General features: G+C 36.3%; 1 protein-coding gene across 6 annotated transcripts in view; it reads left to right on the top strand.

Moving 5' to 3' along the window:
- POF1B (POF1B actin binding protein) overlaps positions 1–21703 on the top strand; it is a 112166-nt gene that overhangs the window by 77239 nt on the left and 13224 nt on the right. For all 6 annotated transcript variants that reach the window (XM_045085586.1, XM_045085587.1, XM_013049664.2 and 3 more), the window contains 6 exons: positions 11358–11450; positions 12287–12400; positions 13206–13358; positions 14087–14206; positions 15272–15400; positions 16422–16504. In XM_045085586.1, the coding sequence (XP_044941521.1) occupies positions 11358–11450; positions 12287–12400; positions 13206–13358; positions 14087–14206; positions 15272–15400; positions 16422–16504 (692 nt within the window). The remainder of the gene's footprint in view (positions 1–11357; positions 11451–12286; positions 12401–13205; positions 13359–14086; positions 14207–15271; positions 15401–16421; positions 16505–21703) is intronic.

Genomic DNA, 21703 nt, shown 5'->3' with positions numbered 1-21703 from the left:
ATAGAACACTTGTAGTGGATCAAATTTTTTTCACACTCTGTAAATCTGTTTTTAATTGATGCATTTAAACCAAGTTGTAATTATTGATCATGAGGGCTAGCTCTGCTATTTTTATTTTTTGTATTCTTTTTGTTCTAGTTTTTTTTTTTTTTATTGCTTTCCTGTGTATTAGTCAAAAACGCTTTTAGTATTCCATTTTTATTTCTCTCTGGTACTTTCTCTTTTTTAATTTATTTTTTATTTTCAGCATAACAGTATTCATTATTTTTTCACCACACCCAGTGCCCATGCAATCCGTACCCTCTCTAATACCCACCACCTGGTACCACGACCTCCCACCTCCCGCCCCTTCAAAACGCCCAGGTTGTTTTTCAGCGTCCAAAGCGTCTCATGGTTCGCCTCCCCTTCAAATTTCCGCCAACTCCCTTCTCCTCTCTTTCTCCCCATGTCCTCCATGCTATTTGTAATGCTCCACAAATCAGTGAAACCATATATAACTGACTCTCTCTCCTTGGCTTATTTCACTCAGCATAATCTCTTCCAGTCCCGTCCGTGTTGCTACAAAAGTTGGGTATTCATCCTCTCTGATGGAGACATAATACTCCATAGTGTATATGGACCACATCTTCCTTATCCATTCGTCCGTTGAAGGGCATCTTGGTTCTTTCCATAGTTTGGCGACCATGGCCATTGCTGCTATAAACATTGGGGTACAGATGGCCCTTCTTTTCACAACATCTGTATCTTTGGGGTAAATACCCAGGAATGCAATTGCAGGGTCATAGGGAGGTTCTATTTTTAATTTCTTGAGGAATCTCCACACTGTTCTCCAAAGAGGCTGCACCAACTTGCATTCCCACCAACAGTGTAAGAGGGTTCCCCTTTCTCCACATCCCCTCCAACACATGTTGTTTCCTGTCTTGCTAATTTTGGCAATTCTAACTGGTGTTAGGTAATATCTCAATGTGGTTTTAATTTGAATCTCCCTGATGGCTAGTGATGATGAACATTTTTTCATGTGTCTGATAGCCACTTGTATGTCTTCATTGGAGAAGTGTCTGTCCATATCTTCTGCCCATTTTTTTCTATGATTGCCTGTTTTGTGTGTGTTGAGTTTGAGGAGTTCATTATAGATGCTGTATATCAACCTTTTGTCTGTACTGTCATTTGCAAATATCTTCTCCAATTCCATTGCCTCTTTGTTTTCTTGACTGTTTCCTTCGCTGTGCAGAAGCTTTTGACTTTGATGAAGTCTCAAAAGTTTATTTTTGCTTTTGTTTCCTTTGCCTTTGGAGACATATCTTGAAAGAAGTTGCTGTGGCTGATATCGAAGAGATTACTTCCTATGTTCTCCTCTAGGATTCTGATGGATTCCTGTCTCACGTTGAGGTCTTTTATCCATTTTGAGTTTATCTTTGTGTACGGTGTAAGAGAATGGTTGAGTTTCATTCTACATATAGCTGCCCAGTTTTCCCTGCACCATTTATTGAAGAGACTGTCTTTTTTCCACTGTATATTTTTTCTTGTTTTGTCGAAGATTAATTGACCATAGAGTTGAGGGTCCACACCTGGGCTCTCTACTCTGTTCCACTGGTCTATGTGTCTGTTTTTATGCCAGTACCAGGCTGTCTTGGTGATCATGGCTTTGTAGTAAAGCTTGAAATCAGGTAACGTGATGCCCCCAGCTTTATGTTTGCTTTTCAACATTTCCCTAGCGGTTCAAGGTCTCTTCTGATTCCATACAAATTTCTGGATTATCTGTCCCAGCTCTTTGAAAAATACTGGTGGAATTTTGATCAGAATGGCATTAAAAGTATATATTGCTCTAGGCAGTATAGACATTTTAACAATGTTTATTCTTCCGATCCAAGAGCCTGGAATGGTCTTCCATCTATTTGTGTCTTCTTCAATTTCTTTCATGAGTGTTCTGTAGTTCCTCGAGTACAGATCCTTTACCTCTTTCGTTAGGTTTATTCCCAGGTATCTTATGGTTCTTGGTATAGTAAATGGAATCGATTCTCTAATTTCCCTTTTTGTACTTTCATTGTTAGTGTATAAGAAAGCCACTGATCTGCACATTGACTTCATATCCTGCCACGTTGCTGAATTGCTGTATGAGTTCTAGTAGTTTGGGGGTGGAGTCTTTTGGGTTTTCCATAAAAAGAATCATGTCATCTGTGAAGAGAGAGAGTTTGACTTCTTCATTACCAATTTGGATACCTTTTATTTCTCTTTGTTGTCTGATTGCTGTTGCTAGGACTTCTAATACTATGTTGAACAAGAGTGGTGAAAGTGGGCATCCTTGTCTTGTTCCTGATCTCAACGGGAAGGCTGCAAGCTTTTTCCCATTGAGGATGATATTTGCTGTGGGTCTTTTATAGATGGATTTGATGAGGTTCAGGAATGTTCCCTCTATCCCTATACTTTGAAGCGTTTTAATCAGGAACGGATGCTGGATTTTGTCAAATGCCTTTTCTGCATCAATTGAGAGGACCATGTCGTTCTTCTCTCTTCTCATATTAATTTGTTGTATCACATTGATTGATTTGCAAATGTTGAGCCATCCTTGTAGCCCAGGGATGAATCCTACCTGATCATGTTGGATAATCTTTTTAATGTGCTGTTGGATCCTGTTGGCTAGGATCTTGTTGAGAATCTTAGCATCCATATTCATCAGTGATATTGGTCTAAAATTCTCCTTTTTGGTAGGGTCTTTGCCTGGTTTGGGGATCAGGGTAATTCTGGCTTCATAGAAAGAGTCTGGAAGTTTTCCTTCTGCTTCAATTTTTTGAAACAGCTTCAGGAGAATAGGTGTTATTTCTTTTTTGAAAGTTTGGTAGAATTCCCCAGGGAATCCGTCAGGTCCTGGGCTCTTGTTTTTTGGGAGGTTTTTGATCACTGCTTCAATCTCGTTATTAGATATCGGTCTATTCAGGTTGTCGATTTCTTCCTGGTTCAATTTTGGTAGTTTATATTTTTCCAGGAATGCATCCATTTCAACTAGGTTGCTAAGTTTATTGGCATATAACTGTTGATAACAACTTCTGATGATTGTTTCTACTTCCTTGATGTTAGTTGTGCTCTCTCCCTTTTCATTCATAATTTTATTAATTTGGGCTTTCTCTCTTTTCTTTTGGATTAGTGTGGCCAATGGTTTATCGATCTTATTGATTCTTTCAAAAAACCAGTTTCTAGTTTCATTGATCCATTCTACTGTATCTCATGTTTCTACCTCATTGATCTCAGCTCTAATCTTGATGATTTCCCTTCTTATGTGTGGAGTTGGTTTGATTTGTTGTTGATTCTCCAGTTCTTTAAAGTGTAGAGACAGCTGGTGTGTTCTGGATTTTTCAATTATTTTGAGGGAGGCTTGGATGGCTATGTATTTTCCCCTTAGGACCGCATTTGCTTTATCCCATAGGTTTTGGACCAAAGTGTCTTCATTCTCATTGGTTTCCATGAATTGTTTCAGTTCTTCTTGGATCTCCTGGTTGGTCCAAGCATTCTTAAGCAAGGTGGTCTTTAGCTTCCAGGTGTTTGAGTTCCTTCTGAACTTTTCCTTGTGATTGAGCTCCAGTTTCAAAGCATTGTGATCTGAGAATATGCAGGGAATAATCTCAGTCTTTTGGTATCGGTTGAGTCCTGATTTCTGACCCAGTATGTGGTCTATTCTGGAGAAGGTTCCATGTGCACTTGAGAAGAATGAGTATTCTGTTGTTTTAGGGTGGAATGTTCTGTATATATCTATCAGGTCCATCCGGTCCAATGTGTCATTCAATGCTCTTCTTTCTTTATTGATTTCCTGCTTCAATGATCTGTCTAATTCTGAGAGAGGCATGTTAAGATCTCCTACTATTAGTGTATTCATATCAATATGACTCTTTATCTTGATTAATAGTTTTCTTAAATAATTGGCTGCTCCCATACTGGGAGCATAGATATTTACAATTGTTAGATCATCTTGGTGGATAGTCCCTTTAAGGATTATGTAGTGTCCTTCTGTATCTCTGACTACAGTCTTTAGATTGAAGTCTAATTTATCTGATATGAGAATTGCTACCCCAGCCTTCTTTTGAGGCCCATTGGCATAAAAGATGCTTCTCCATCCCTTCACTTTCAGTCTGGGTGTATCTTTAGGTTCAAAATGGGTCTCTTGTAGACAACATATGGATGGTTCCTCTCGTTTTATCCAGTCGGCAACCCTATGCTGTTTTGTGGGCACATTTGGGCCATTCACATTGAGGGTGAATATTAATAGATACGTTTTTATTGACATCGTGTTACCTTTGGAGTCTTTCTTTCTGTAGATTGTCTCTATATTTCTGTTCCATGCTATTCTTGGGCTTTTTCCTCCTTTAAAGGAGCCCTCTTAGTATTTCCTGCAGTATTGGCTTGGTGGTTGCATAGTCTTTTAAGCCTTGCCGGTCCTGGAAACTCTTTATCTCTCCCTCCATTCTGAATGTCAGTCTTGCTGGATAAAGTATTCTTGGCTTCATGTTCTTCTCATTCAGTGCCCTGAATATATCTTGCCAGCCCTTTCTGGCTTGCCAGGTCTCTGTGGACAGGTCTGATGTTATTCTGATGGGCTTTCCTCTGTACATAAGGATCTTCTTTGTCCTAGCTGCTTTCAAGAGGTTCTGCCTACAATTATAATTCTTCATTCTTACTATTAGGTATCTTGAGGACTTTCGAGAATCTGCAGGTAATCTTGGGGGGAAACCTTTCAGCCTCTAGTACATGAATGCTGGTTACATTCACGAGATTCAGTAAAATTTCCTGAAGAACTTGTTCCACTATATCTTCTAGACTTCTTTCTTTCTCCTCCCCTTTAGGGATTCCAATAATTCTGACATTGGAACGTTTCATGGCACCATTTATTTCTTTGATTCTGTTTTCGTGGCTTCTAAGCTGTTTGTTCCAAGCTTTCTCCTGATCCTTTCTCTCTATCTGTTTGTCCTCCAGATCACTAATTCTATCTTCTGTCTCAGTTACTCTAGCATTGAGAGAATTTAGATTAGATTGGAACTCATTGAGAGCATTGTTGAAGCTCATCCCTGGTAGCTTTCAGCTCTTCCCTAATATTGAAAACATGATCTCTGGTCGTTTTCAGTTTGTCCCTAATCAATTCCGTTTGGTCACCCATGGCTTTCTCCAACCTAGCTATTGCTTGGATAATTGTTAGCCTGAATTCTCTTTCCAACATATTGTCTGTGTTGATAGTTGTTAGCTCTGTTGCAGAAGGTCCATCCTATGTATATTTCTTCTGTTAGGCATTCCTCCTCCTAGTCATTTTGGTGAGAGATGGCTGAGCGGGTGTAGTTGGTTGTATCAACTGTGGTGCAGTCAAGATGCACCCTGGAATGCTTCTGAGCAATCAGGGTTCCCCACCCAAATGAGAGGAAAAAAGAATAGGAAAAGAAAAAAAGAGAGAGGGAGAGAGACAGGAAAGAAAGGTGAGATAAAAGAGAAGTTTCAGCCCAAATGGTCCCCAAGGTAAGATTTATGAAGTATACAAACAAACACAGACAAACAAAAAGACTGATAAAAGTATATGACAAGAGAAAATATATATATATATTTGCATATATTTATATGCAAATAAAGGAAGAACCTCATCAAAAAGAACCCCAAGTGTAAGATTTATATACTATCAGGACAAACACAAAAACACAGAAATACTGGTGGAAGAAAAAGATGGGAGAGTGGTTGTAAATTCTCAATGTGGGTGAGGAAGTTTGTTTTGATTCTTCCTGGATGTATCTTGATATCTTTGTTAAAGGACTCAACTTTTTTAAGATACAGGGGGATTAGGAATTGGTTTACCTATAGGGGTGGCATTGACTGGGGAAAGGGGATTACCTTGAAGTTTAACTCTATATGAATATTAGAAAAAAAATTTTAAAAAAAGAATAAACTAGACTAAACTAAACTAAAATTTTTAAAAAAAGAAATTTAAAAAATAGAAATGCAAAAGGAAAACACAGGTGTATGTATCAAAAATTTCAGGTTAGAAGGTTATTATGGAATTTGATGTACTGGACATCTCACTGTGATGGTAAATAGGTTAAAAAATTATCTATATAATAATAAAAAATTATCTCTATAAAAAAAATGAGCCAGAATAGTGGGATCAAATTAGTAATAAAAATTGTCCTATGAAGTAGTGGTGGTTGTTCTCTTGTCTTCTTTTTTTTTTTCCCCTTTCCTGGTTGGTTTTCTGGGGGAGAGGCCTGCCACGTGGGTTTTCAGTCAATGATGTTCTCTGAGTTAAGTCCTCCCGCCCCCCTCAAGGGGGTGGGCTCTGAGTAAACTGGTTTTTTCAGGCTTTTGTTCTCTGGAGGTTTTTATATTTGTTCACTTTTGTTTTTCCCTCTCCCTTGACGGCTTTTGATGGTTTTTGTAGGTTTTGAGGAAAGCAAACTGCACCCTGACCTCCCTCTCAGAGAGAAGCCTCAGTCTGGCTGCAACGACCAAGTAAATCCCCCCTTGGCCTCTGGCAGAGCAGACTCCCAGTCACGGTCTCTGGAGACTCAGGATTTTTTGCTTGTACCCCAAACCACAGCAGTGGTGGCTGTCTGGGCAGCTCCAAACTGCCAGAGAAGTTCCAAGCAGCAATCACACACTGAGATTTTCCCACTGGCCCAGGCTGGGAGTGCCTGGTCTTTCCAGTCCGAGAGCACCCGGCTGGCACCTGTGTGCACCTCTCTCAGGGGAGGGCATGGGGCACGACTGGGACTCTAATGGCACAGCAGGGCACTCGCGTGGGGACTGCAAAAGGGCTGTGCTTCAGTTGGCTGGCGAGTCTCCCAGGCCCTCATGGGAGTCGGGCGCCACACACTCTCAAGTGCACTGGTGGTTCAGGGACTGAGACCTGGTTTGTCTGCCGCACTCTCTCTGGCTCTGTGCCAGGGGTGGCTGTCCTGGGTCTGGGGACTTCAGCCCTTGTCCCTAACACTCCGATTCCCGCAATTTCCCCCTGGTGATCCTTTGCTCTTTTTGAGTGCTTTCTACCAGACTCCAGAGTTAATGCTGGTCCCGAGGCCCAGGGCACTCTCATATTGGGATATTACTTTCCAATAGGTCGCCTCTGCTGGCTCCCTCCCCCTTTTGTTTATCTTCTGATATCAGTACGACTTTCCCACTCCACTTTATCCGCCCACTGGTGTCTTCTGCTCCGGTAGAGATCCAGATGTGTATAATTCTGATCTCAGGCTGATTTCATGGGTGATCGGAGTTCTTTGGAAGGTAATCAGCTCACTTTAGGGTACAGGTTGAAAGGGCGCCTCCTCCTACTTCCCCGCCATCTTGTCTCCTCAACACACTGCACTTTTTAGTACCTATCTTCAAGTTGGTGACAAGTTGGTGAAGTCTTCAGTCAAAATGAAGGCTGAGTCAGCGGGGCTCCGATGCCATCCCTCACACCCTCTGCTGGCAGTCCAGCTCTCTCTGGTACTTTTCAGTGTATCTCTTAGTATAGCCTTCTTAGTGGTTGCTCTAAGAATTACATTATATACCCATAATTTATCCAGTGTATTGGTGTTCAACATTTTGTAAGTTTCAGTGAACTGTAGAAAATGTTGCTTCTTTTATCACTCTTTACTCTCCACATCTATAACATAATTTTCTTAAATATTTCCTTTTTGTGCATTAAGATCCACTGTTAGTTTTTTGCTTCAAACAATCAAATATAATTTAGAAAATGAGAGAGAAGGAAAACCTACTCTGTTTTCTCATATTATTATGATTCTATTTCTTCTTGATGCTTCAAATTCCTTCCTTTGTCATCTCTTTCTTTGCAGAGAACTTCCTTCACCCATTTTTTTAGGGTAAGTCTGTTAGTGACTTTTTTTTTTTTCAGCTTTTTTCATCTGGTAATGTGATTTTCCCATCACTTCTAAAGGGTATTTTCATTAGACAAAGAATTTGTAGTTGACAATTCTTTTTTTTTTTTTTTCAACACCTAAAAATGGTGTCCTATGTGCCTCTGGCCATTAAGATTTCTGATGAAACGTTTACTGTCATTTCAATTGTTATTACCAATAGTTAAGATTTATCTTGCTCCTTTTGGAATTTAAAAATTATCTTTAGTTTTAAGAAGTTTGATTGATTTGTCTGGGCATGGATTTCTTTGGGTTTATCCTGTTCGGGCTTTCATCAACTTCTTGAATCTGTACTTGTGCTTTTTGCTAATTTGGAGAATTTTACACCCATAATTTCTTCAAATACTTTTTCAGTTCCAGACTCTCTCTTCTTTCTTTCTAGGAATTTTATGAAATGTGTGTTAGATATGTCTTCTATTCTTACAGGTCTTGGAGGATCGTTCAATTATTCTGCAATCTATTTTCTCACTGATGTCCTGATAAAGTACTTTCTTATTGTTCTGACCTCAAGTTTACTGATTCTTCATTCTCTTCTTTCCATTTTGCTTTTTAGTCCATCCATTGAGGTTTTTCTTTTTCTTTTTCTTTTTTTTTTTTTTTAGTTATTAAGCTTTACAATTCTAGAATTTCTATTTAGTTATTCTTTATATCTATTTCTTTTCTGAGAGTTTCTGTTTTGCTGCTGAGACTTTCTATTGTTAGGTCTGTTTTTAAATTTTTATTGAAGTATGTTTATGATGGCTGCTTTAAAATCCTTGTCAGACTATCCTAACAGTTCTGTTATCTTGATGTTGTCATCTATTAATTGTTTTTCTTATCAAGGTAAGATAGATATTCCTGCTTCTTAGAATGACTAGTGATTTTTTTAATTGAAACCTGGACATTTTGAGTATTATGTTATGACTCTGAATCTTATTCAAATCTTCTGTTTTAGTAGATCTGATTTGATACCAAAAAAAAAAAAAAAAAAAAAGAGCACATGGGGGCACTGCCTGCTACTGCCAGCTGGGGTGGAAGTCTAGGATCTCCTCTCAGCCTCTGTTGACACCAGTCAGGGAAGGAGCTCCTTGTTTTTTCTGGGCAAGGGTAGAAAATGTGGTTCTCTTTTGGGACTTCATCAAGATCAAAAGCTTCTGCACAGCAAAGGAAACAGTCAATAAAATAAAGAGGCAACCCACGGAATGGGAGAAGATATTTGCAAATGACAGTACAGACAAAAGGTTCATATCCAGGATCTATAATGAACTCCTCAAACTCAACACACACAAAACAGGCAAACATAAAAAAATGGGAAAAGATATGGACAGACACTTCTCCAATGAAGACATGCAAATGGCTATCAGACACATGAAAAAAATGTTCATCATCACTAGCCATCAGGGAGATTCAAATTAAAACCACATTGAGATATCACCTAGAATGGCCAAAATTAGCAAGACAGGAAACAACATATGTTGGAGAGGATGTGGAGAAAGGGGAACCCTCTTCCACTGTTGGTGGGAATGCAAGTTGGTTCAGCCACTTTGGAGAACAGTGAGGAGATTCCTCAAGAAATTAAAAATAGAGCTTCCCTATGACCCTGCCATTGCACTCCTGGGTATTTACCCCAAAGATACAGATGTTGTGAAAAGAAGGGCCATCTGTACCCCAATGTTTATAGCAGCAATGGCCATGGTCGCCAAACTATGGAAAGAACCAAGATGCCCTTCAACGGACGAATGGATAAGGAAGATGGGGTCCATACACACTATGGAGTATTATGTCTCCATCAGAAAGGATGAATACCCAACTTTTGTAGCAACAAAGATGGGACTGGAAGAGATTATGCTGAGTGAAATAAGTCAAGCAGAGAGAGTCAATTATCATATGGTTTCACTTATTTGTGGAGCCTAACACATACCATGGAGGACAAGGGGAGATGGAGAGGTGAAGGGAGTTGAGGGCAATTGGAAGGGGAGGTGAACCATGAGAGACTATGGACTCTGAAAAATAATCTGAGGGGTTTGAAGGGGCGGGGGGGTGGGAGGTTGGGGAACCAGGTGGTGGGTATTAGAGAGGGCATGGATTGCATGGAGCACTGGGTGTGGTGGAAAAGCAATGAATACTGTTACGCTGAATAGAAATTAAAGAAAAAAAATTGTGGCTCTCTATGAGGACCCCACTGATTTCACCTTGGTTTGGATGTAGAGGGGTGTCTTTTTATTGTTCCTGAGTTGGCCTTCACTAACACTGCAAGGTGAGTGGCCTCATTTCTATTGCACAGTGTTGAAAGTTTTGACTCCTCTTTGAGAAAACTCAGATATCACCCCAGCAGGGAAACAGAGCAGTGTATAATTACTACTAGATAACTTGGAAGCCTGGGTTCCTTTCATACTCTCAACTGAGCCACAGTGCTTGGGGTCTCATTTTTTCTTCCGGGTGGGGATGAAAGTCCTATCTCTCCACTCTGCCTTCTCTAACACCAACCTGAACAACAACCTGGTAAGTGATGTTGGTGAACCTTTTCAGAGCCTGTTGAGGGAGAAAGTCCAGGTTCCCTTCTTGGTCTTTGATGGTTTGGGTGGCAGTATAAATTTGAAGGTTATTTTCTGTGGTGTTTGGTTGGAATAGAGTGATTATTATCTAAAAGGCTTCTGCCTTGCTATTTTCATGGTCCTTTGGCTAGAGAGAGCAGGCTTTCCTAAAGAATTTTGTTGTCTGCATCCAGTGGTGTTTCTGGGTTACTGACTTCTCCAACACTAGTCTGTGATACATGAAGCAAAAAGAAAACCCAGGAACTCACTTCTGTGTCATTTTGGTGGTCACAATGTTCCTAACCAGACTTCCCTCTTCTTTCCACCTTTCTGAGTCTTTTCATGTTTGTTTTATACATAGTAATGTCTAGGGCTTTCAGTTATACTTATAAGGAAATAGGGGAAAGTATTTCTACTCCATCTTTCCAGAAATGAAGTTGACTGTTTTTTAAACCATTTTTTAAATAAGCGAGTTTAATCTAGTAAAAACACTTTTCTCACTCTTCTTTAAAATTTGGGATGTTTCTATACTTCAAGGTTAAACTTAGTATTATATTCCTCTCATCTCAGGAAAAATCCATACATTTGGCAGCACACTTAAAGATATGCATTTTATTATTTGAAGTTTGACTGCCTCATATTTTCTAACCTTTAAATAAAGAATAAAAGCAAATTTAAGAATTTGCTGACAGAGTTCTGTCTTATGAGAAAGATGATACTTCATCATGGAAAAAATAATAGACTCTTTTCTATTATATAGTTATGATGTCTTCAGAAATACTGATTAGATTACTTATGCATGTTATTGACAAAATGCCTTGTATCAGTATTCTAATATTGCTATACAAAAAATAAAACTGTTAATAAGTTTGCTTATGGTAATGGAAAAATAAGACTACTATCACTTATATCTACTGTTTATAAATGCAGTAAATACAAACCATCAATCCTTTTCTTATTCCAGATGAGGGGTATGTCTGATAAATCACTCCGGCTAGTGCTGTCCACATTCAGCAACTTACGGGAGGAGCTTGGACATCTTCAAAATGACTTGACAGTAACATTTATTTTGATTTTTCTTTCCAAAGCCTTCCTAGTTCCTAACTTCCTAACATAAAAATGAAGTCATTTAGTCTACATTTCAAAATTTAATACAATGCAATAATATGCTCACCCAGATATACTTATTTTCTTGAAACAATTAATTGAGGTTGAAAGAGGAGATGAGAGCTCTCCAATGTCAAAATAAAATAAAGTTCGGTATATACTTATTTAGTTTACCACTAAGGTAATTTAATACCTATAGCCAGGAAGTAGCCTGAAAAATTAGAATAATCTAACTCACTGAATGGGAATTTCCCTTTTTTCTGTAATAATAAAGCACACTCTGAATTTCTGTGAATACATGACAACATCTTCCTCCAAGAAGTTAACCTTTCCAATTTTTCATTTTGTTGGTGTTCTTGATGCCATCAGCTAAATACATTTGGAATGCCTTCCATATAATAAATAACTCCCTGAAAACTGGAGTGGGTTATTTCATTTCTGGGGCCGGATAAAAACATTTAGATTCTAATTTCAAAATTCACCACCTGTTGGAGTTAACAAGGAGTCTCTGTAGGTTCAGGCAAAACATTAAAATATTTGAAGGTTTTGTTTCATTGAACTTAGAATGAAATCAATTCATCAAAACTTTTCTAAGAATGCAGGTTTTTAAAGTTTCATCAATTTGGATCCTATATTTTGCTTGATTTTTTAGAATTCTGTTTCATCAAGCAAATGCAAGTGAAAGAAGTGCTTATTTAAGCCTTCCAAAGTAAATTAGTCTTTGTATTATATAACTGTTGACAAGTTTCTGTAATTCTGAATCTTAACAACTAATTTTGCTTCTAGTCACTGGAAAATGACAAGGTTAGACTTGAGAAAGATGTGGCATTCAAAGAAACTCAAATAAAAGAGTATGAAGAACTTTTAGCATCAGTGAGAGCAAATAACCACCAGCAACAGGTAAGTTGATCTTTTCATCAATGATAAGCTAGATTAATAGTTTTTCAAATGCAGAATTACTGACACACTGAAGTATGATACACAATCCAGACATAATTAAAATGCAATAGCTGGAACAATGTATTCATATAAGAATTGAGTGGCTTGGATTATTTCCATTGACTTAAAACTCTCTCACAAAAACAGATAACTTCATATACTTTAGATATAAAGTATATACTAATCCACAATTATCTGTGCTGTTGGGTGATAAGAATTGTATAAATAATGAAAAGTTAAGTTCATTCATTCCTTTAATCTACTAATGTGTTGATAAAAAAAGTTTTTGTTGGTCTTAAGACATGTTTGTGCAGTGAATAAGCAAATTAACCCTAGAAATACTCTCCAGATGTCTGAGCAGAGATGACTTCTAAGAAATTGAAATGAGTCTCTAAGGCTGATCCGTTCCTAATCTTCATTCCCATGACAGTCTCAGTTTTTTCTGTTTCCACATAAATAACCAGGTATATACTCATATCAGTGACTACTAGAAGGAAAAATATTGTTGAAGAGTACCAAGGGTCAGATTGAAAAATTGAAACATTGAAAATTTGCCCAGTCTTGATGACTTCTCACTCAAGCATATCAGACTAGGGGCAAGAATCACTTTCATGGTTGATTGAACTTATCATTTAAGGGTAAATATATAAGAAAACTGAGCATGGAAAAATATTTGCTTTATTTCATTGAATTAATCAACTAAGAGAGCACTCTCCTCCAAAAAAGAAGAATCCTATTGTCTTACTTATTTGTGTCTTCTTTATAGCAAGGACTTCAAGATTCAACCTCAAAATGCAAAGCATTGGAAGAAAACAATCTCTCTCTTCGACATACACTATCAGACATGGAATATAGACTAAAAGAACTGGAATACTGTAAGCGTAATTTAGAACAAGAGAATAAAAATCTTAGAATACAGGTATTAATATTTTGTTTTAAATATATGTTATTACCCTAGTTATATCATTGTATATATATATATATATATATATATATATATATATATTATTCCTTTTAAGAAAACACATGGTGGGGCACCTGGATGGCTCAGTGGGTTAAAGCCTCTGCCTTCGGCTCAGGTCATGATCCCAGGACGAGGCCCGCATGGGACTCTCTGCTCAGCAGGGAGCCCGCTTCTCTTCCTCTCTCTCTGCCTGCCTCTTTGCCTACTGGTGATCTTTATCTGTCAAATAAATAAATAAAATCTTAAAAAAAAAAAGAAAGAAAAGGAAACACCTGTTGGGGCACCTGGGTGGCTCAGTTGCTTAAGCGACTGCCTTTGGCTCAGGTCATGCTTCTAGAGTCCTGGGATCAAGTCCCACATCAGTCTCCCTGCTCAGCAAAAAGCCTGCTTCTCTCTCTCCCTCTGCCTGCCGCTCTGCTTACTTGTGCTTTCTATCTCTCTGTCAAATAAATAAATAAAATCTTAAAAAAAAAAAAAGACATGGACTTCTTTCTGATATCTTAGATGTAGTTATGTCTCATCTCACTGCCATTTGAGATGTATAGTGCAATTCCTAAAAATCACTCATATTATTTCAATGTCTCATTTAATCATGTAGTTTTCATCTAATAATAAATATTATAATATAATATGTATGTCTTTCATAACAATCTAGTTACAGAAAGTTATTTTGCCTTACGTAGGTTTCTGAGACTTGCACAGGCCCAATGCTGCAGACAAAAATGGATGAGATTGGGAACCATTACATGGAGATGGTAAAAAACTTAAGAATGGAGAAAGATAGAGAGATCTGCAAGCTAAGGGTATGTTGATCCTACAGTACATAAATACACAGGTCAGGACAAATTTTCTAATAAGATAATGATGGTTTCAAATTTAAAGTTACAAGGAAAAATCAACTGAAGGTAGAGTCAGGAATATGACATAGAAACATTTGTTTAAATATATATTACTGTGTGTAGAATATTGCTAAATTGTTTTCTAATTTAGGTTAATCAAAATTAGGGTGATATTTGTGAGATTAAATGTACATTGCCTTATTTTATAATTCTAGATTAAATTGGCTAACTCTTAATTACTGATCTCTAAATATAGTTAAATATACTAAAATATTTAATGGAAAAACCAACCGTAGATTTTTCTCTCCAAATACCACTGTAGAATTTTTTCCAAAAACCAAAATGATACAAAATACAATCTGCTCAAAAGCCCACTATGTTTTCTAGCAGTTTTCCTTCACTTGTTTCTTTTTTATCCCAACATTACTTATAACACTTTAACTTAACAGCCATCTATGCACACATGATGTAGTAAAAAGGAAAATGGGCAGGATTTGGAATCAGAATACCTGTGTTGGAGTTGCAGCTATGTTGCTGACTAGTTGTAGGGCTGTATGTAATGTAATCTCTCTCTCTGGTAATCTCATTTACCTGTTTTGTAAATAAAGATTTTCATAATATTTCACAGGGCTGTTGTAAGAATTGAGATAAATCATGCAGGAGGAATATTTTGTGAAATGCAAATCACAATATAATATTAGTTACTAGTGAGTTTTCTTTAATTAGTATTTGAAGGAATCTAAAGTACCTATTTTCTTAGCTTTATTTTAATTATTGTGGCTTAGGACTGTTACTTAAGTAATGCCTAGCCCAACAGTAAAAGGTATCTTTAAAAAATGAGAAATGCCTAATTGGCATTTTTATTCGTATTTTATATTCATCAAACTCTACAAAAGTTTACAACAATTGGGACTTTGTTCTTCATTTCTTAACTTGGTGTCTGACTTTATGTCACCGAACCTCTTGAAACTCAATTACCTATCTCATAAATCAGATTTATAATAATTCTCCTTTCTTTTAAATCACTAGACTCAATTAAATCAGTACCAAAAAGATGTTTCAAGAAGAGAAGGAAGTTGCAGTGACTTCCAATTCAAGCTTCATGAACTGACAAGCTTGCTGGAAGAGAAGGATTCCCTTATAAAGCGTCAGTCAGAGGTAAGAAAGGAAGTGGTAGAGATGGAACTCTAAGTATGATAAATACTTCCCACAGACTAGAGAAGGACACATTCCCAAAACTCATTTTATTCATGAAATAGAATATAACTGACTGTGAAGAAGTGGAAGGTTCATATTTTAGGATATATAATTTAAGTGAAACCAAGAACTGAAACAAAAAAAAAAGAGTGTTATTGGGCATTTATTATTTTTTAAAGATTTTTTTGAGAGAGAGAGAGGAGAGAGAATGAGGAGGAAGAGCTCCAGAGGGAGTGGGAGAAGCAGACTCCCTGCTGAGCAGGGGGCCCAATGCAGGACTTGATCCCCGGACCCTGGGATTGTGACCTGAGCCCAAGGCAGACAGACCCTTAACCAACTGAGTCATTCAGGCATCCCATGCATTTAATATTTTTAATGTTATATCTCATTAGCAATGAAACTTCCAGAAAGACTGTGAGGTCTTTGCTCTTTATTATTAGTTGCTTCAGTGAAGGAATGTGTTATATTCCTCTCTGTATCTGTAGCATATGGCCCAGGATCTGTTATAAAATAGGTACTGAAGGAAGGAACTACCAAAACATTGTGGCTGATGTTATACCCCTGTTATTGAACTAATGGTGCTTATAGTAATGATCTGTGGTAACCTTCTGCTAGGAAACAATACCTGCTTCCATACTGAAGTTTCAGTACTTTTCTGCTATGACTATACTTTTCAAGCTTCCTAGGAAAAGAACTTTCTCATCTTTATCTTGAGAATCAGGCCAGTTCAATATCATGATATCCCTTAAATATAGAAATCCTATACCAGTTTGTGAATTCTTGACCACGCATATTATGTAACTTATTAGGTACCATGAAGCAATAGTATATAGTTTTCAACAGGTAGGATTAGAACATTGTCATGTCCAAGCTAAAAAGGAAGGGAAAAAGTATTCTTAGTAACCTTGTTAAATGATCGAACATACTTCTTACCCCATATTTCTACTGTTTTCAAATAATTGTATTGTCTTTTATTTGTAAGGAACTCTCAAAGTTGAGACAAGAAATATTTTCATCTCATAACCAACCCTCCAGTGGTAGAAGGACTACTATTACCACTAAAAAGTAATGTATTTTAAAATGAATTTTGAATATGGCTTTAGTTATTACTTAATCCAAGTTATAGCATGTTTAATTGATACATATACCCTAAGACAGAGTTTGTTCTGTGGTACAGTAAATCTACTGAAGGATGAATATTTACAAAAAGACATAGCTATTAATGGTAAACAAAATTCTGTAGCACAGTTTTCCCATATTTACAATATATCAAATACAATGTATGTGAAAAACAAATAATTTGTTGTTTACCCAACCATTTGAGTTAAGATTCTTTCAGTTGCACATGACAAACCCAGCTTCAACTGGGAATTATTTAAATCACTTAATTCTTGTTGTTTGATGTCCAGATGGATTTGTGTGCTCAAAATACATGTTCAGAAATATGTCCTTCTTTATCTTTGGCTCTGCTCTTTCCTATGTAGACATCATTCTTAGGCATCTCCCTTCACAGTGACAATCTGACAACAGCTTTACATCCCAGCTATTTAGCAAAATGAAATAGAAAGTGGCCCTTTAGGAATAGGTTGAGCAAAAGTCTACTGTGGATATTTCATATAAATGATGTATATAAATATATATATATTTCATATAAATGGAATACAAAATGTGGTCTTTAGTGACTGGATTCTTTCACTTTGCATAAGGTTTTCAAGATACATCCACATTAACATGTGTCATAACTTCATTGCTTATTGTTACTAAATAATATTATATTTCACAGATATGCAACACTTTACGTATATACCTAGAAGTGGGATTGCTGGGACACATGGTCACTCTGTTTAACTTTTTGAGGAGTTGCTGAACTGTTTTCCAAAGCCGCTACACAATTTAACATTCCCACCAGCAGTATATTGAGGGTTCCAATTTATTTCCATCCTCCCCAACATTTGTTACTGTTAATCGCTTGGATTATAGCCATCCTAAGAATGGGAGGTGGCATCTTCCTGTGGTTTTCACTTATATTTCTCTAATAATGTTTAGTATTTTTTCATGTGTTGATTGACCATTTATAGATCTTCTTTGGAGAAAATTCTTTGTCCATTTTTAAATTAAATTTTTTGGTTTTTTACTGTTGAATTTCAAGAGATATTTATATATTCTATATACAAGTCCCTTATCAGAGATATGATTTTGCAAATATTTTCTTCCATTCTATGGGTTGCCTTTTTACTATCTTGATAGTATCATTCCCAGCACAAGTTTTTAAATTTGAGGAAGTCCAATTCACCTATTTTTTCTTTTTTTTTTTTTTTTTTTTTACCTGTGCTTTTGGTATCATATTAAGAAACTGTTGCCTAACCCAAGGTCGTGACAATTTGCACCCATGTATTCTCCTAAGAGTTTTATAGTTTTACCTATTACATTTAGATCTATGAACCATTTTGAGTTATTTTTTTCTATGGTATGAAGTAAGAGTGCAAGTTCATTCTTGTGCATGGGGCTACCTGGTTGTCCCAGTATCTTTTGTGGAATATGCTATTCTTTCACCCATTGAATTAACTTGGCATCCTTGTCTATAATCAAAAGACCATAAAGGTAAGGGTAAATTTGTAGATTCTCAGTTTTACTCCATTGATCTATTCATCTGTCTTTATGCAAGTACCACACTGCCTTAATTACTATAGCTTTTTTAGTTAGGTTTGAAACCAGGAGTGTGAATTTTTGAACTTCTTTTCAAGATTGCTTTAGTTATTTTTGGTCCTTTGCTTTTCCATATGTATTTTAGGATAAGCTTATCAAGAGATTTCATTAAATATGTAGAAAACACTGGGTATTGTTGCCATGTTAACAATATTAAGTCTTTTAATCTATGAGCATTGGATCCCTTCCATTTAGATCTTTAAATTCTTAAAACAGTATTTTGTACTTTGATTGCATGAGTCTTATACTTCTTTTTCTTATATTTATTTCTAAGTATTATATTTTTTGATTGTACTATAACAGAATTGCTTTTAAATATTTTATTTATTTATTTGACACAGAGAGATCACAAGTAGACAGAGAGGCAGGCAGAGAGAGAGGGGGAAGCAGGCTCCCTGCTGAGCAGAGAGCTCAATGTGGGGCTCAATCCTGGGACCCTGGGATCATGATCTGAGATGAAGGCAGAGGCTTAACCCACTGAGCCACCCAGGCATCCCAATAGAATTGTTTTTGATGTTACTGTAAATAGACTTCTTTCTTTTTCCTTTTTTATGTTTTATTTTTTAATTTAAATTCTAGTTAGTTATCATATAGTTTAGTATTAATTTCAGGAGTAAATGCAGTGATTCATCTCTTACATATAGCAGCCAGAGCTTTAAATTGAGTGTAGTTGACACACAATGTTATATTAGTTTTAGATGTATAATGCAGTGTTTCAACTTCTCTTTATGTTATGCTGCATTCACCACAAGTGTAGCTACCACCAGTCACCATGCAACACTATTACAATATCATTGACTATATTCCTGATGCTGTGTCTTTTATTCCTATGACTTATTCATTCCATAACTGGAAGCCTATATCTCCTACAGACCTTCACCCATTTTACCCATCCCCCAACCACTTCCTTTTTGGCAACCATTGGTTTGTATTCTGTATTTATAGGTCCGATTCTGCATTCTGTTTATTTTTTTGTTACTGTTCTTGTTTAGGTTCCATATATGAATGGAATCAAGTGGTATTTTTCTTTCTTGGTCTGAATTTTTTCACTTGGCATAATACCCTCTAGTTCCATCCAGTTGTTGTAAGTGGCAAAATCTGATTCTTTTTATGGCTTAGTAATATTCCATTATACATTTCTTCTTCCTTATCTATAGACACTTACTTTGCTTCCATATCTTGGCCAAATAATGCTGCAATAAACACAGGGGTGCACATATCATTTTAAATTAGTATTTTTGTTTTGTTGGTTAAGTACTCAGTAGTGGAATTATGGATCATATGGTATTTATATTTTTATTTTTTATGGAAACTTTATGCTGATTCCCAAAGTAGCTGTACCAATGTATATCTCCTTCAACAGTATATAAAGGTTCCTTTTTCTCCACATCCTTGCCAATACTTGTTATATCTTGACTTTTTTTATTTTAGCCATTCTGATAGGTGTAAGATGTTATCTTATTGTGGCTTTGATTTACATTCCCTGATGATAAGTGATGTTGAGCATCTTTTCATGTGCCTGTTGGTCATCTATCTGTCCTCTTTTGAAAAAGAAGTTTCTCTGCTTTTGTTTTAAACAAATTGCTGGTTTTTAGATGTTGATTTGTATAAGTTCTTTATAAATTTTTGATGTTAACCCTTTATCAAATATATCATTTGAAAATATCTTTTCCCATTCAGTAGGTTGCCTTTATGTTTGTTGATGATTCTCTTTGCTGTGCAAACTTTTTTATAACTTATTTTTGCTTTTCTTTCCCTTGCTTTCAGAGACATACCTAGAAAAAAATTTGTTATAGCCAATGCCAGAGAAATTACTGCCTGTGTTTTCTTCTAGGATTTTTATAGTTTCAGGTCTCAGTTTAGGTCTTTAATCCATTTTGAGTTTGTTTTTGTGTATGGTGTCAGAAAGTGGTCTAGTTTCATTATTTGTGTGTTGTTGTCCAGTCTTCCCAATACATTTTGTAGAAGAGACTGTCTTTTCCCCTTGTATATTCTTGTCTCCTTTTTCATAGACTAATTGACCATGTAAGTGTGGGTTTCTTTCTGGTATCTCTATTTTTTTTCCCATTGACATATGTGTCTGGTTTTGTACCAGTACCATAATGTATTGATTATGTACTTTGTAATGTGTCTTGAAATTTGGAATTGTGATACTTACAACTTTTTTTCCCCCTAAGATTGCTTTGGCTACTTGGAGTCTTCTGTGGTTCCATAAATAGTTTAGGATAATTTGTTTAGTTCTGTGAAAAATGCTGGTTTTATTTTTTTAAGGGACTGCATTATATCTGTAGATTGCTTTGGGTAACATAAACATTTAAAAAATATTAGGGGTTCCAATCCATAAGCATGGCATATGTTTCCATTTGTTGTGTTGTCTTCAATTTCTTTCTTCAGTGTTTTATACTTTTCCAAGTGCAAGTCTTTCACCTCCTTAGTTAAGTTTATTTGTAAGAATCTTACTCTTTTTGGCACAATGAAAATGGGATTGTTTTCTTAATTTCACTTTCTGCTGCTTCTTTATTGGTTTATAGGAATGCAGCAGATTTCTGTACTTTGATTTTGTATCCTGTGACTTTACTGAATTCATTTATTAGTTCCAATTATTTTTTGAAGAGACTATAGTGTTTTCTAAGTATAGTATGTTGTCTGCAAATAGTGAAACATTTACTTTTTCCTTACCAATATAGACACTTCTTATTTCTTTTTCTTGTCATCTGTGGCTAATACTTTCAGTACTCTGTTGAATAAAAGTGGTGAAAGTGGACATCCACATATTGTTCCTGGTCTTTAAGGACAAGCTCTCAGTTTTTCACCATTGAATATGATGTTGGCTGCAGGTTTTTCATATGTGGCCTTTATTATGTGAAGGTATGACTTCCCTGAACACATTTTCTGAGAGTTTTACTCACGGAGAGACGTTGAATTTTGTCAAATGCATTTCCTGCATCTACTGAGATGATTATATAATTTTAATTCTTTCATTGTTGATGTGGTTTATCATGTTGATTGCTTTGGGAATATTTAACTGTCTTTTCATCCTCACAGTAAATCCCAGTTGATCATAGTGAATGATCCTTTTGATGCACTATTGAGTGTGGTTTGCTAACATTTTGTTGAAGATTTTTGTATTTATGTTCATCACAGATATTACCCTGTAGTTTTCCTTTTCTGTGGTGTCTTTTGTTTTGGTGTCAGAGTTATTCTGGCCTCATAGAATGTATTTGGAAGCTTTTCTTCCTCTTTTTGGGGGGAATAATTTGAGGGGAATATGTATTAATACTTCTTTTTTAATTTAAATTCAATTTAGTTAACATATAGTGTTTTGCTAGTTTCAAAGGTAGAATTTAGTGATTCATCAGTTTCATATTACACCCAGCTCTCATTATGTTGTGACCTCCTTAATTCCCATCACCCAATTACACCATCCCCCAACCCACTTCTCCTCCAGCTACTCTCAGTTTTCTTCCTATAGTTAAAATCAAAAAGTCTCTTATTGATTGTCTCTGTCTCTGTTTTTATCTGATTTTATTTTTCCTCCCATCTCCCTAAGTTCATCTG

The sequence above is a fragment of the Mustela putorius genome, unplaced genomic scaffold (genome assembly GCF_011764305.1).
Source record: "Mustela putorius furo isolate JIRA1106 unplaced genomic scaffold, ASM1176430v1.1 tig00000870_pilon_pilon_pilon, whole genome shotgun sequence".
Taxonomy (NCBI): domain Eukaryota; kingdom Metazoa; phylum Chordata; class Mammalia; order Carnivora; family Mustelidae; genus Mustela; species Mustela putorius.
The sequence above is the reverse complement of the archived record's forward strand: the minus strand, read 5'-3'. Positions and strand labels throughout refer to the sequence as shown.